The sequence below is a fragment of the Oryctolagus cuniculus genome, chromosome 10 (genome assembly GCF_051225735.1).
Source record: "Oryctolagus cuniculus isolate XC-2025 breed Fujian yellow rabbit chromosome 10, ASM5122573v1, whole genome shotgun sequence".
NCBI classification, from domain to species: Eukaryota; Metazoa; Chordata; class Mammalia; order Lagomorpha; family Leporidae; genus Oryctolagus; species Oryctolagus cuniculus.
Genome location: NC_142876.1, coordinates 56,057,761 through 56,072,076, shown reverse-complemented (window position 1 = coordinate 56,072,076; position 14,316 = coordinate 56,057,761). Strand labels below are relative to the sequence as shown.

General features: G+C 46.1%; 2 protein-coding genes across 3 annotated transcripts in view; one reads left to right on the top strand and one right to left on the bottom strand.

Annotated features, from left to right (window-relative positions):
* The window catches only part of ABHD3 (abhydrolase domain containing 3, phospholipase), a 93,108-nt gene extending 84,593 nt beyond the window's left edge, over positions 1–8,515 (bottom strand). The window contains exon 1 of the mRNA XM_089305843.1: positions 8,384–8,515. Within this exon, the coding sequence (XP_089161969.1) occupies positions 8,384–8,500 (117 nt within the window). The 5' untranslated portion in view covers positions 8,501–8,515. The remainder of the gene's footprint in view (positions 1–8,383) is intronic.
* Positions 8,516–8,865: 350 nt separating this feature from the next.
* Positions 8,866–14,316, top strand: part of MIB1 (MIB E3 ubiquitin protein ligase 1) — a 164,766-nt gene continuing 159,315 nt past the window's right edge. For both annotated transcript variants that reach the window (XR_016214602.1, XM_002713451.6), the window contains exon 1: positions 8,866–9,626. Coding sequence is in view for 1 of the 2 variants with exons in the window: in XM_002713451.6 (XP_002713497.1) it covers positions 9,398–9,626 (229 nt within the window). In the remaining variant the exon portion in view is untranslated. The remainder of the gene's footprint in view (positions 9,627–14,316) is intronic.

The window sequence follows — 14,316 nt, the reverse complement described above, 5'->3', positions numbered from 1 at the left end:
ACTTGTTGTATAGTGAACTGGACATCAATCTGACATGAGCTATAATGGTTGCCAGCATATTTCTTTGAAGCAAACTCTACGTGAAGACTGTGTTAGAGCTTGGTGAGGGTGTGGTGGGTTGAGTGGAGAGATGCATGTTCTAGAATGGATATTTCAGATGGAAATCCAGGTATCTTAATTTTTAATTTTTTTAAATTAAAAAAAATTTTTTTTAATTTTTGACAGGCAGAGTGGACAATGAGAAAGAGAGAGACAGAGAGAAAGGTCTTCCTTTTGCCGTTGGTTCACCCTCCAATGGCTGCCGCAGCCGGCGCACTGCACTGATCCGAAGGCAGGAGCCAGGTACTTATCCTGGTCTCCCATGGGGTGCAGGGCCCAAGCACTTGGGCCATCCTCCACTGCACTCCCGGGCCACAGCAGAGAGCTGGCCTGGAAGAGGGTCAACTGGGACAGAATCCGGTGCCCCGACCGGGACTAGAACCTGGTGTGCCGCCGCCGCAAGGCAGAGGATTAGCCTATTGAGCCACAGCACCGGCCAGAAATCCAGGTATCTTATATGGGAGAAAATCTTTAAAAATCTTTTATGAAGTCCCATCGTGGATGTGTTTTAATTCGGTCCTAAAGGATGCCATTTTTCAGCAAATGTAGTCTTTCCTAAGCAGGAAGAGATGTGTGTGGAAGCCCCTACCACACATTATTTTCTGAGAGAAAATTCCCTAGAAGATGAATGGCTATTATGAGCCTGGCAATCAAGTTAGGGCCTGGCATGGCTACTGGTCCATATCACATGCTTCCAGAAACCAGAGAAATCTGTGGGAAGTACAGGGCCAGAGATGGGAAAGTAAGAAAGACTTTGAATTGTCTTAGAGTATTCCAGTGAAATGTAAGTGTAATAGATTTTGGAAGTAGAAAAGTAACAGGGATAAAATTTACACAGCTTGACATTAGGAACTCTAACTGAACTCACTGGCAATTCATACCTCTTTCTGCAATGGAAGGCCTGAGAGCCCTCAAACAGTACGTGGTAACCTGAGGAGCTGCTGGAGTTGACGTGCTGAGTGTTTGAACACATGCCAAGAGGAAGAGAAAACTGCTCTGTAAAGTCTTTCTGGGAAACAAAGCAAAACAAATCTAAGCTTTTCTGAGTCCTGTCGTATGCTTCAAGTTCTCACTGTTGGCAAATCTACTTGAGGGAAAAGGAAAAGCAGTGCTATTTGCTGGATGGGACCTGAGATGCAGTGGACGAGGGGTGATACAAGTGTGTCTTGGCTCCCAAAGACAGATGCTGATTGGCACAGTGTGTGTAGGAAGGTGATATTGTCCCTACTTCTAAGCAGACTGTCTGCATGAGCCAATCTGGCACAAGGGACAGAGATTAATAGATGCCTCTTAATCTGCTTCCATTCATGACACGTATGGCTACAAAAACACTGGCTCTGACTCCTCAAGCAACAACCCTTGACACTTCTCAAATCTAAGTATGTTTGGATGGATCCAAAAACAAACCAAGAAACATTTTGTTACCCACCAATGCTATTAACTCCTTTGTCGTACACAGAAAGAACTGGGGACAGAGAAGTTAGTGATGTGCTGAAGATCACAAAGCAGGTACGCCTCAGTGCTGAGCTCGAATCAGTCTCCCAACATCAGTGCTCCTTTCATTCAACCACATTTCTTTTATTAAATGGCTGACACCATCCAAAATATCAGATTTCCTCTAAATCTAAATAGAATCCAAAGGGGCCCGCGCTGTGGCGTAGCAGGTGAGGCTGCTGCCTACAGTGCCGGCATCCCATAAGTGCGCTGGTTTGAGTCCTGGCTGCTCCACTTCTGATCCAGCTCTTAGCTGTGGCCTGGAAAGCAGTGGAGGATGGCCCAAGTCCTTGGGCCCCTGCACCTGTGTGGGAGACCTGGAGGAAGTTCCTGGCTCCTGGTTTCGGATCAGCACAGTTCTGGCCATTGTGGCCAATTGGGGAGTGAGCCATGGGATGGAAGACCTCTCTCTCTCTCTCTCTGCCTCTCCTCTCTCTGTGTAACTGCCTTTCAAATAAATAAATAAATAAATAAATCTTTAAAAAATAGAATCCAAAAAGTTCCACTGCAACAAAATCATTAGTATTCATTTTCCAAAAACATTTTTTTTCATGAGCATATATTCTGCTTTCTTTGACGCTAGTATCTTCGCTCTGACTCTTAGACCAAGTACTCTGGGTAGAGCTGACATCATGCCTGATTTAAGTGGAAATGAAGCCCAGGTCTATCATGACCTCAGAGCTAGATTCAAGGTTGAGTACATACACATCAGAGTCACTGTGTCACAACAGACTTGCTGGAATTGTTGGGAAAGAGGAGGAACCCCTTTTCTGCTGGAACTTCTAGTGTAAGGATGAATGAAGACAGGAGCTTAAGGCCACTTGGCCACCAAAAAGGAAGCCATGAAAGGGAAAGTAGAAATGAGAACTGGAGAGAAACTGAATCCTAGAAATATTTTTGAGCCCCTGAATCAATATACACACAAATCTAGAACTTCTGCAATGGGAGTTTAGCCTAGTTTTTAAGATGACAGTGAAGACGTCCCTATTCCATATTGGAGTATATGGGTTCAATACTTGGCTCTGGTTCCTGATTCCAGCTTCCAACTAATTCAGACCTTAGAGGGCAGCAGGAGATGGCTTAAGTAGTTGGATCCCTGCCACTCATGTGGAGGATCTGGATTGAGTTCCTTGTTACTAGCCCAGTCCCAGCCACTGCATGGATCTGGAGAGGGATGGGAGTGCTCTCTCTCTCTCTCTCTTCCCCTCTCAAATAAATAAAAATGGAAGAAATTTTAGGGGCCAGCATTGTGGCATAGCGGGTAAAGTCGCCACCTGTGATGCTGGCCTCCTATATAGGCACTGGTTTGAGTCCCAGCTGCTCCAGGACTTCCCATCCAGCTCCCTGCTCATACCTTGGGAAAGTAGTGGCGGATGGCCTAAGTACTTGGACCCCTGCTGCCCATGTTAGAGCCCCAGATGAACTTCTTGGCTCCTGGCTTTGGCCTGACCCAAGTCCGGCCATTGTGGCCACCTGGGGAGTGAAACAGCAAATGGAAGATTGATCTCTCTCTCTCTTTCTCTCTCTCTGTAACTTTTTCAAATAAATGTATCTTTTTAAAAATCAAAAATCTAGAACTTCTGGTTTGTTCAGTTAAATGATCTAACAGAAATTCCATTTTGGTTAAGCCAGTTTAAATGGTCTTTTCTGTCCTTTGAAATAAAAATACTCAACTAATACAACATTGTGTTGATAGTTTAGCTAAAACAGATTTAGAAAGGAAGGGGATGGAAATCCTAGAGAGTACATTTGTTAAGTAATCTATTTCCATATTTAATTACCAATCAAGAATTCAAATTAGTGAGGATTGCTTTCAGCTTCAATTTATAAAACATCCATCTAAAAACAACATTTAGAAGAAGGATAATTATCATCTTATATAGAAGTTTAGAAAGCAGAGCATCAGGGAAGTACCAGAAATGGCTAACCTGTTAGTGCAATGATATCATCAGGGATTTGGAATTCCTTTCATGTAAAAGTGGAGGCATTCTGGGCAAAGGTGGGATCCTGAAGCTTAGGATAAAGATATTTAAATAGATTCAGACAAATTGGAGAAACTTGAACCTCCAAGTCTCCCAGAGATTTATTTACTTTCTTTCCTTTCTTCATTCCGCCCCCTTTCTTTCCTAACTTCTTATTTTGAAATAGTTTAAGACACACAATAAGTTGCAAAAATAGTACAGAGTTCCTAGGTACCTGTTGCCCAGTTTCCTCCAATGATAATATATATATATATATTTTTTTTACAGGCAGAGTGGACAGGGAGAGAGAGAGAGACAGAGAGAAAGGTCTTTGCCATTGGTTCACCCTCCAATGGCTGCCGCAGCTGGCGCGCTGCAGCCGGTGCACCGCGCTGATCCAATGGCAGGAGCCAGGTACTTCTCCTGGTCTCCCATGGGGTGCAGGGCCCAATCACTTGGGCCATCCTCCACTGCACTCACGGGCCATAGCAGAGAGCTGGTCTGGAAGAGAGGCAACCGGGACAGAATCTGGCGCCCCGACCGGGACTAGAACCTGGTGTGCCGGCGCCGCAAGGCAGAGGATTAGCCTAGTGAGCCATGGTGTCGGCCTTCCAATGATAATATTTTATATTACCAAAGAAGCTTGTAAAAACTTGGAAACTGGGGTGGGTTTTGGCACATGTTAAGCTGCTACTTGGGGTGCCCACATCCCATACTGGAGTACTGGTTTGAGTCCTGACTACTCTATTTGTGATCCAGCTCTTACTAATGCACCTGGGAGGGGCTGGTGTTGTGGCATAGCAGGTATCCCATATGGCACTTGATGGAGTCCCAGCTTCTCCACTCTGATCCAACTTCCTGCTGATATGCCTGAGAAAGCAGTGGATGGCCCAAATGCTTCAGCCCCTGCACCCATGTGGGAGATCTGGAAGATGCTCCTGGTTTTAGCCTGGCCCTGTACTGGCCATTGTGGCCATTTGGGGAATGAACCAATGGATGGAAGATCTCCCCCTCTCCCTCCCCCTCCCCCTCCCATCCCTCTCTCTCTCCCTTTCTCTCTAACACTGCCTTTCAATAAAATAAATACATCTTTTAAAAAATGTACCTGGCAGGGGGGCCGGCACGGTGGCACACTAGGTTAATCCTCCACCAGTGATGCCGGCATCCCATATGGGCGCCCAGTTCTAGTCCTGGTTGCTCCTCTTCCGGGAAGGCAGTGTTGGATGACCCAAGTGCTTGGGTGCCTGCACTGCGTGGAAGACCAGGAAGGAAGCTCCTGGCTCCTGGCTTCGGATTGGCATAACTTCGGCCATGGCAGCCATTAGGGAGTGAACCAACGGAAGGAAGACCTTTCTCTCTCTCTCTCTCTCACTGTCTGTAACTCTACCTGTCAAATAAATAAATAAAAATCTTTAAAAAAAATGAACCTGGGAAGCAAAGGATGAAGGCTCACGTACTTGAGTTCCTGCCACCATGTGGGAAACACGGATGGAATTACTTCCAGCTTCAGCTTGGTGCAGCCCTGGCTGTTGCAGGCGTCTGGGGAGTAAACCAGTGGATGGAAGATCTCTCTCTCTCTCTGCCTTCCAAATAAGTAAATATTTAGAGAATAAATTTTAAAAATTTTGGAAACTGACATTGGTATACTATTATCAAGTGAGGGGCAAACATTATTCAGATTTCACCAGTTGTTACATGTATGCCTTTTTTGGGGTGGGGATGTACAGTTGTATGAATAGACTCCCATGTAGGTGGAAGGATTATTACTTGAGACATCAGCACTGCCTTCCAGGGTCTGTATCAGCAGGAAGCTGGAATTTAGCACCAGAGCCAGGACTCAAATCTAGGCACTGTGATACGGGATATAGACTGTAAAAAATTACATATGTATTTGTTTATTTGAGAGGGAAAGACATCTGCTGCCTTCCCAGGCACATACTGGACCAGAATCAGAGAAGCCAGGACTTGAATTAGAGGGGGAGGGGGAGGGGGAGCAGAAGAGGGAGGGGGAGAAGAGAGGGAGAGGGAGAGGGAGAGGGAGAGGGATGTCAGCAGTGACCCTTTCTTTCAAGTCTCTAGGGAGGAAACCTGCTTTGCTTTCTCCAACTGCTGGTGTTGTTCACAATCCTTGGCATTTCGTCACAGTTGCATCATTCCAATCTCCTTTTCTAATCATATAGCCCCCTTCCTCGTGTGTCCAAATCTCCCTCTCTCTTTTTAAAAAACATTTGGTTATTTATTTTGAAAGCATTAGAAAGAGTGAGGAAAAAAGAGAGAAAGAGGGAGAGAAGGAGAGAGGGAGAGAGAGAGAGAGATACTGTCCATTCTTCACTCTCCAAATGGCTGCTGCAATGGCAGGAGTTGGGCCAGGCTGAACCCAGGGGCCTCGAACTCCATTCGGGTCTCCCACGTGGGTACAGGGGCTCCAACACTTGGGTCATCTTCCACTGCTTTCCCAGGCACATTAGCAGGGAGCTGGATTGGAAGTAGAGCAGCTGGGATTTGAACTAGTCCCTACATGGGATGCTACTGTCGTAAACTGTGGTTTAACCTGCTAAGTCACGACACCTGCCCCATTTCTCTCTCTTCTAAGGACACTAGTGATGGACTTAAGTCCACTCTACCTTAGTATGAACTCATCTTAACTTGATCACATCTGTAAGATCCCATTTCCAAATAACATCACATTCACAGGTACCAGGGATTAAGACTTCAATGTGTATTTTTTGGCAATACAAGTCATCCTGAAAAGCTATGTATATAAAACCAATTATTTTCCTTCTTTCCCTTTCCTCCTGTTTTAGATAAGGACTGTTGGTGGTTATTTGAGATTTCTTTCTTTTTCTGTTAGTTTTATTGGTGATTGTTAACTTTACAATGTAGCTTACTGAATACCCAGGTAGGCTTGTGACTGAATTGGAAGTGGAGTTAATATGTTCAGTTAGAGATAAGGTAATGGATACAACTTTATGCCTTCTCCTCTAGGTGCAGAGAGGGAGGTGGGTGTGAAGGAAAGCAAGATGGCTGCATCTCATCAGGAACGTGAATTATGGTATAAAGGTGAAAATGGCACTTCTCCTGGAAAGATTAGACTGTTCCTGTTCTATGTGGGAGGCTGCTGGGAGGCTGCCTGCAGAGAGGAGAAGCCATTTTTTGTTTCCCGCTTCTGGTGAACCCAGAAGCTTCTGGGTTCCTACACAGGAGGGCAGTTCCAACAGCTGCAGGGTCAGGGTGTGCCCTGCATTGTAGAGGTCTGACTTCAGCAGTGACCACGACAACGGTAGGTGACTCTGGGCTCCCAGTCTCAGCATCAGTGTCAAGGTGGGCTCCCAGCTTTCAGCTTAACAGCAGCAGTTCCAGAATCAGTGGGTGTTGCTCCAGGAGCAGTGATGCAGTGATTACTCAAACTAGGAAACAGCACATTCTCTTTTGTTCCCCCAGTCCTCGGGGGTGGGGATGTTTTCTCTTGGCTTCTGCAGCCCTTTCAACAGTTTGGCAAATAATTTTCTGTGCTAAATGTCTTGTCTTTGAATACTTGGTGATGCAGGCATTCCTAAACAGACATTGACTGATACATAAGTTCTTGATCATTGAGCTACCTTTGCATCTGGTATAGTGGTTAAGATGCTGCTTGGGATAGATGCATTCCACATCTGAATACCTGGGTCGCTGTTTCAGCTCACTTCCTGTTTCTGTCTTTCTGCTCATGCAGATCCTGGGAGGCAGCAGTGATGGTCAAATAGTTGGGTCCCTGCCACCCACATGGGGGAACCAGAATGAATTCTCAGCTCCTGACTGTGGCTGGCCCAACCAAAGGTGTTACTGACATTTAAAGAGTAAACCAGTAGATATGTGATCTCTTTCTTTGTTTCTCTCTCTCTCTCTCTGCCTTTCAAATAAAGAAACTAAATTTAAAAAATGGACTCTAGATGATGGAATGTAAGTGATATGTGCCATTTTAAGGCCAAGACTTCAGAGAAATGGGTATGGTCCCTCAATACTCTCCTCTTTCTTTAGCTAGACATATGTTAGGGGATGCCAAACAGCACAAGCCGCTGAATCACCATGAGATGAATATTAGCCTATTATAAAATTGGTAAATACAATTAAATTGTATCTGAGTCTTTAATATGTTTTGGGAGCTATCTGTTATAGAAGATAGTGTTACTCTAATAAAGTTGCTCTCTAAATTTATTATATATTTTTGTTTTCTAAAAAGCAGCCAGAAATTCACCCACCATCAAATTGTAGGTGAACAGAAAAACCACTTAATTTCTGTGGCAATCATTTTTTTTTAAATCGTATTTGTGTTTGAAGCAAAAGTCTTGAAAGTTTTAAATGTTCCTAAACAAATAGGCTGTGAGGAAAAGCAACAGTTTACGCTAACGATGCATCTGTGCTAGGCCAGGGGAAACTGGTTTTAAATCCTTCACAGCACAATGTCATTTAAGTAAGAGTAACCAGAAAACACTGTAAGACACCTCTTCCTTCCAGGGTTGTATTTTCCATTTAGGGACTGAATTATATCGTAGGTGGGAGTTGTTATTAATGGGCAAGGTGTGGAGTCTACCTATCACCATGACTCCGGACAAAAGGAAGATAAACCGCTCAAAAGGCTTCTCAACATTCAATACCATTCTGCTTAGCCAAAACCTGTGCCATTATTCACTCACTCGCGTTTGAAATGGTTTCGCCTTACATACAGATTGTGCTCAATCTGTGCTAAAATCGGTCCTATTCCTGCCCCCGTTAAAAGATGACACAAACAATATGGAATCGCAAATTCACTTAGAACACCTAGGAACAACAGAACGTAGTGAAAGACTAACCTCACTACAGCGGCTGCTTCGCGCAGCTCGGCTCGTATCCGCATCCTCACTTCCTCCAGCCCACCTCCAGGCAGGCCCCGCCCCCTTCCTCACAGCCAATGGGACGCGCGGCGCCATGGAGAGACAACGCCCCCCCAGGACCCCCCCTTCACCGCCTCAGGCTGGGGTTGGGCTTCCAACCCCTCCACGGTGTTCCCGAAGGCGCGCATGCGCACTCTCATTGGGCCCTGGAAAGACGCTTAGGAATCGGTTTTCGTCTCCTTTCTTTCCCAGATCGCACGACTCTGCGAAACCCTTCCCACCTTATTATTGCTGAGGATCCCCCACCTCCCCACAGTCACTCAGAGAAGGTGCTGCTCCGGCCTTGGCTGCGGCAGTACCCGGATGTGGAGCCGCTCTCGCCCGGCGGGGACTCTGTGGCGGGGCGGAGCGCGGCGGCGTGCGCGGGGGCAGAGAGAAGGAGGCCCCTGGGCCCGGGCGCTGGCCGGACGCCGGGAGGTACCACCGCTGCCCACGGGGGAGGAGTCGGCGCCGGCGCTCGGGCGCCCACCCCGGAGCGAGGGGCCGGGGGAGGATAGAGGCCGGCAGTTCGGCTTGCTCCCCGCTGTCCTCGCCGTCCCCCCTGGGCCAGCCTCCCCCGGCCCTCTGCGCTCCCCGCGCTCCCGGCCGGGGGAGAGCGAGGTTTCTTGGCGGCCGTCGCTGTAGCCCGGCCGGGGAGCCCGGAGGAAGCGAGAGAGTCCCCGCCCACGGCCCCCTCCTCACTGCCCCTTAGCCGCCGCCGCCCGTGAGCCGCCGCGGGCGGGCCTCCAGTCCGAGCGGGGGGCGCGGCGGCGGCGGCTGGGCAGCGGCTGTGGGCTCCGCAGGGACCGCGCCGCCGCCCCCGTGAGTTACTCCCACGTCCCCCGGGGCTCGCTGCCGCCCCCGCCGGCGCCGAGAGTCCGGCCTGGGCCCAACTCCCTCACGGGCCCCCCGGCGGCGGCAGCGGCAGCGGCGGAGCCCACCGCCCGGGCCCCGATGAGTAACTCCCGGAACAACCGGGTGATGGTGGAAGGCGTCGGGGCCCGGGTAGTGCGCGGCCCGGACTGGAAGTGGGGGAAGCAGGACGGCGGCGAGGGCCATGTGGGCACCGTCCGGAGCTTCGAGAGCCCGGAGGAGGTGGTGGTGGTGTGGGACAACGGCACCGCCGCCAACTATCGCTGCTCCGGGGCCTACGACCTGCGCATCCTGGACAGCGCGCCCACCGGTAAGCCGCGGCCGCCTGGCCTGGGCCTGCGCGCGCCGGGGAAGGGGCGAGGCTGCGGTGGGCGTCGGGGCCCCCTGGGACGGGCCGGTGGTGGGACGCTTCACCCGCAGAGCCTGGCTGGAGTGAGCGAGAGGGCAAGGGCCAAAAGGGGATTTTAGCTTTCGTACTGGCGAACAGAAACTTGCAGAAAAAGGACCCCCGTGTTCCCAAGGGAGATGATCGAAGCACCAGCACCAGGATGCTTTCAAGCCTGGAAGACACAAAGCGCCCGGGAGGACAACAGATTCAGTCCCTCTTCCTCTCCTCTAGGGGAGGGGGCCTGTCTAAAAAGCCATTGAAATTAATCAGCCACCAAGTGATAACTATCCAAACGGACGCTTGCCTTGCCATATGGTGCTTAGCTACCGAGGGGCCCTAGTACCTTAGATCTGTAGAGATACTTGTAATTTTTTTTTTTTTTGCTGCCTGTGGTACAGAATGACTTGGAAATCAATAACTGAATGCTACTTAACATTCTGTGCAATTATTTTAATTCTGAATTGTTTATTTTTATATATTTAATATCAGTAGAGAAGTCTGAGTTCTTGAGCCATTTCTTTGTGTGACTTCTTCCAAGTGGAAGACAAGTATAGAGGCCACCTGGTACTCTTTTTGTTAACATCTCCTCTCAGTATGATAATGTCAAAGTCTTGTCCATTCAGCCAGGAATGAATCAGGGTTCTTGATTAAGATTCGCTGAGGGTGTGTTTGTCATTTACTCGGGAATTTTTTAATATGGTAGACTAAAGGCTTATTTTAAGAGGGAGGGAGGGAGGGAGAGAGAGAAAGAGAAAATCTGAGAGAGAGAGAGAGAGAAAGAGAAAATCTCCTGAGAGAGAGAGAAAGAGAGAGAAAGAAAGAGAAAATCTCCTATCTGCTGGTTCATTCCCTGAATGCTGGCAATAGTCAAGGATGAGGCAGCCTAGAATTCAGTCCAAACTGGGTCTCCTGCGTGTGTGGCAGGGACCTCAACCACTTGAGCCATCACCAGCTGCTTCCCAGGATGCACATTAGCAGGAATCTGGAATCTGGAACTGAGTTGGGTGGGATTCAAACCCAGGCACTCTATTTTGCACTCCCAAGTGATGTTTGACTGCTATTCCATGTGCTTGCCCCTCTAATTTAATTTGACCATTTTCACATAGATTCATCCTTGCAATTGTGTTTAGTAGAAAATGGTTCAAATTCTGGATACTTTTCAGAATTCCTAAATGAGCTGCTTCTGAGACATGATTCTTGAAAACTTTTTATTTCTTTTTTTTTTTTTATATGAAAAGCAGAGTAACAGAATAGGACAGAGTGAGTTCTTTGATCTCTCCTCAAAAATCCCTTTAAGAGCTGGTAATGGGCCAAGCTGAAGGTGGGAGCCAGGAACACCATCTGGGTCTCCATGTGTGTGGCAGGGGTGTAAGTGCTTGAGCCATGATGTGCTGCCTCCTTGGGTGTGCATTTAGCAGGAGGCTTGATGGGAAGTGGAGGAGTTGGGACTTGAACCTGCCCTCCTGAATAGGATGCTGGTGTCCCAAGAGGCAGTTAAACTCAGTGTGCTGTAACACCTGCCCCAGACATTATGATTGAGTCTGACAAAGCCTAACAAATTTTGAAATGAGCTCATAGTTATTGTTAACAACAATAAAAAGGAAATTAGCATAAGCCAACTCAGTTTTTTCAGCAGGTAGTTAATACAATTGTATATATTAGCTAGCTTTTTTTTTTAATATTTATTTATTTGAAAGTCAAGAGTTACACAGAGAGAGAAGGAGAGAGAGATATTCCATCTGCTGGTTCACTCCCCAAATGGCCACAGTGGCTGGAGCTGGGCCGATCCGAAGCAAGGAGCCAGGAGCCAGGAGCTTCCTCTGGTCTCCCACATGGGTGCAGGGGCCCAAGGACTTGGGCCATCTTCTACTGCTTTTCCAGGCTACAGCAGAGCTGGATTGGAAGTGGAGCAGCCGGGACTTGAACCAGCTCCCGTATGGGATGCTGGCACTGCAGGTGGTGGCCTTACCCACTAAGCCACAGTGCTGGCCCCATTAGCTAGCTTTTTAAACATTGAAGATGTTTGTGCACGGCCAAAAGAATATAAAGTTTCAGCAGTACAAAAAGAGACCAACATTGTTAACAGTTTCTTGTGTATTCTGAGAGAATACTCTATACATTACCAGCACATAAATGAATGTACTGAAAATATAAATCCATCCTTCTTAAGTATAAATGTTTATAAGCCATATTCATCTGCACTTTTCTTTCATTTAATAATTGTTCCACACATGGATTTTTACCTTATTCTTTTTTTTTTTTTGACAGGCAGAGTGGACAGTGAGAGAGAGAGACAGAGAAAGGTCTTCCTTTGCCGTTGGTTCACCCTCCAATGGCCGCCGCGGCTGGCAGCGCACCGCGCTGATCCGATGGCAGGAGCCAGGTACTTATCCTGGTCTCCCATGGGGTGCAGGGCCCAAGCACTTGGGCCATCCTCCACTGCACTCCCGGGCCACAGCAGAGAGCTGGCCTGGAAGAGGGGCAACCGGGACAGAATCCGGCACCCTGACGGGGACTAGAACCCGGTGTGCCGGCGCCGCAAGGCGGAGGATTAGCCTAGTGAACCGCAGCGCCAGCTACCTTATTCTTAAATAGTATATCAGAGACTCAATGCAGTAATTTATTTAGCTGGTACTTTATTGATGGGCATTTATATTGTTTCAGATCTTTTTATTTACAGAGATGCTGTGAATACTTTCTTGTAGGTATATCCTTGTGTATATGTACTGAGTACTTCTGAAGTAGAATTGCTTAATGGAAGTGTGTAGATTTATAGTGTTTTGATAGATATTGGCTCATTGCTCTTTTAAGACATTTTACCAACTTAACACTCCTAACAGCAGTGTATAAGGCATATGCCTACTTCTGCACACTCTTTAAAAAAGTTTTATTATCATGTTTGCTTATGTTAAAGTCTGACCACAACTCAGTAATTAGGGGGAATTCTTTAATCAGTGATTGTAGATTATGGGAAAATTTAAATACCTTTCTAGGGTAGTGGTAAAGTGTGATGGATCCTGTACTACAGTGATTTTTGAGGGGATTATTAATGTCTACATGTTTCGTAGTATGAAGTGTAACTATCACATTAACAGTTTTATTATCTTAATATAAAAGCGGTGTTTTTCAGGGGCAGCTGTCTTAGAATCTTTGGTTAGTTTATAAGATAACTGAATATGTTAACCTATGTGTAGTAGTTCCTTTTGTTCATCAGATTGTTTTAGTGAACTTTATTTTTTTAAAAAGTTTGTTTATTTGAAAATCAGTGAAGGAGAGAGGGGGTTAAAGCAACCACTTGCATCTGCTTGTTGGTTTGGTCCCTAAATGCCTGCCATAGTCAGGAATGGGCAAGAACCTGGAACTCCATTCGGGTCTCCCACGGAGATGGCAGAGACTCAAGTAGTTGATCTAACATCTGCTGCCGCCTAGGATGTGCATTAGTGGGAAGCTGGATTGAAGGAAAGTAGCCAGGACATCAGGCACTCTGATTTGGGATGCAGGATGCAGGAATCCCAAGTGGTGGCATAATGTGCTATGCCACACACCTTACCTAGCAGACATTTTACAAGGACTTTTAGAATAGCCAGCCCTCATAGGAGATGTTTGTTGAAATGTATTTTAATTTCTAAGGTTTAATTTGTTTCAGTTTTTAGATTTTTTTTTTTGGTATGGGATTGAATAACAAGAGCAAACTCTTGGCTTTTTTGTCATGGCTCCAGGAGTATACTACTGCCAGTGGTTTTTTTTGTTTTTTTTTTTTTAACATTTAATCTTTAGTGTCCATTGACATTTTATTACATTTTGCAAGACTTCAATATTTATTATAGTTAGTACATATTTATTTTCATAATAGTTAAAATTTAAAAATTTAACTTTTCATTTTGAAATAATAAAAATGCAAAACTAGAAGAGCTCCCTTTTGCTCTTCATCAGTCTTCTTCACATGTTGATACCCTATAGTGATCAAAATCAGAAGTCAGAAAATTAACACTAGTACTATGGCGTTAACTGTAGATCTTATTAAAATTCCATCAACTTGCTCATTGATGTTCTTGTGGTCTTTTCCAGTCTGGGCTTGTGCCTTTGTCATTGTCTTTCATGACTTTGACACTGACCAATAGTCTTGTAGACTGGTCCTCAGATTTGGGTTGTCTGGTTTCCTCATGATTAAAGTCATGTTACATGTTTTGGGCAAAGGTACCATAAGAATGGTCATTTGCTCTTATTGACTCATGTTGGGAAGTACATAAGACATACCCATATGTCTTACTAATAATGATATTTATTTGGCTACATCATAGCAGTTTTGCCCTCTGTTGCTTGTGTACAGTCAGTGCAATGCCAACATGAAAAGTGTGAATGATATTTTATGTCTTATTATGAAAATATTTTTGACTATATTGAGGCACATAAAAGGGTTTTGAGAACTTGCCTGAGAGTTTAAGTGCCACACTTTAAAAATCACTTCCATTGAGAGAATTTCTCATTGAACACAGAGAAGCTTGTATAAGAATGTTTGCAGCAGTATTATATATAAAAGAAAATTGGAAAAAAGCTTCATCAACAGGAGAATGGATAAGTGAACTGTGTGAATTTGTACTCTGGAGTATTG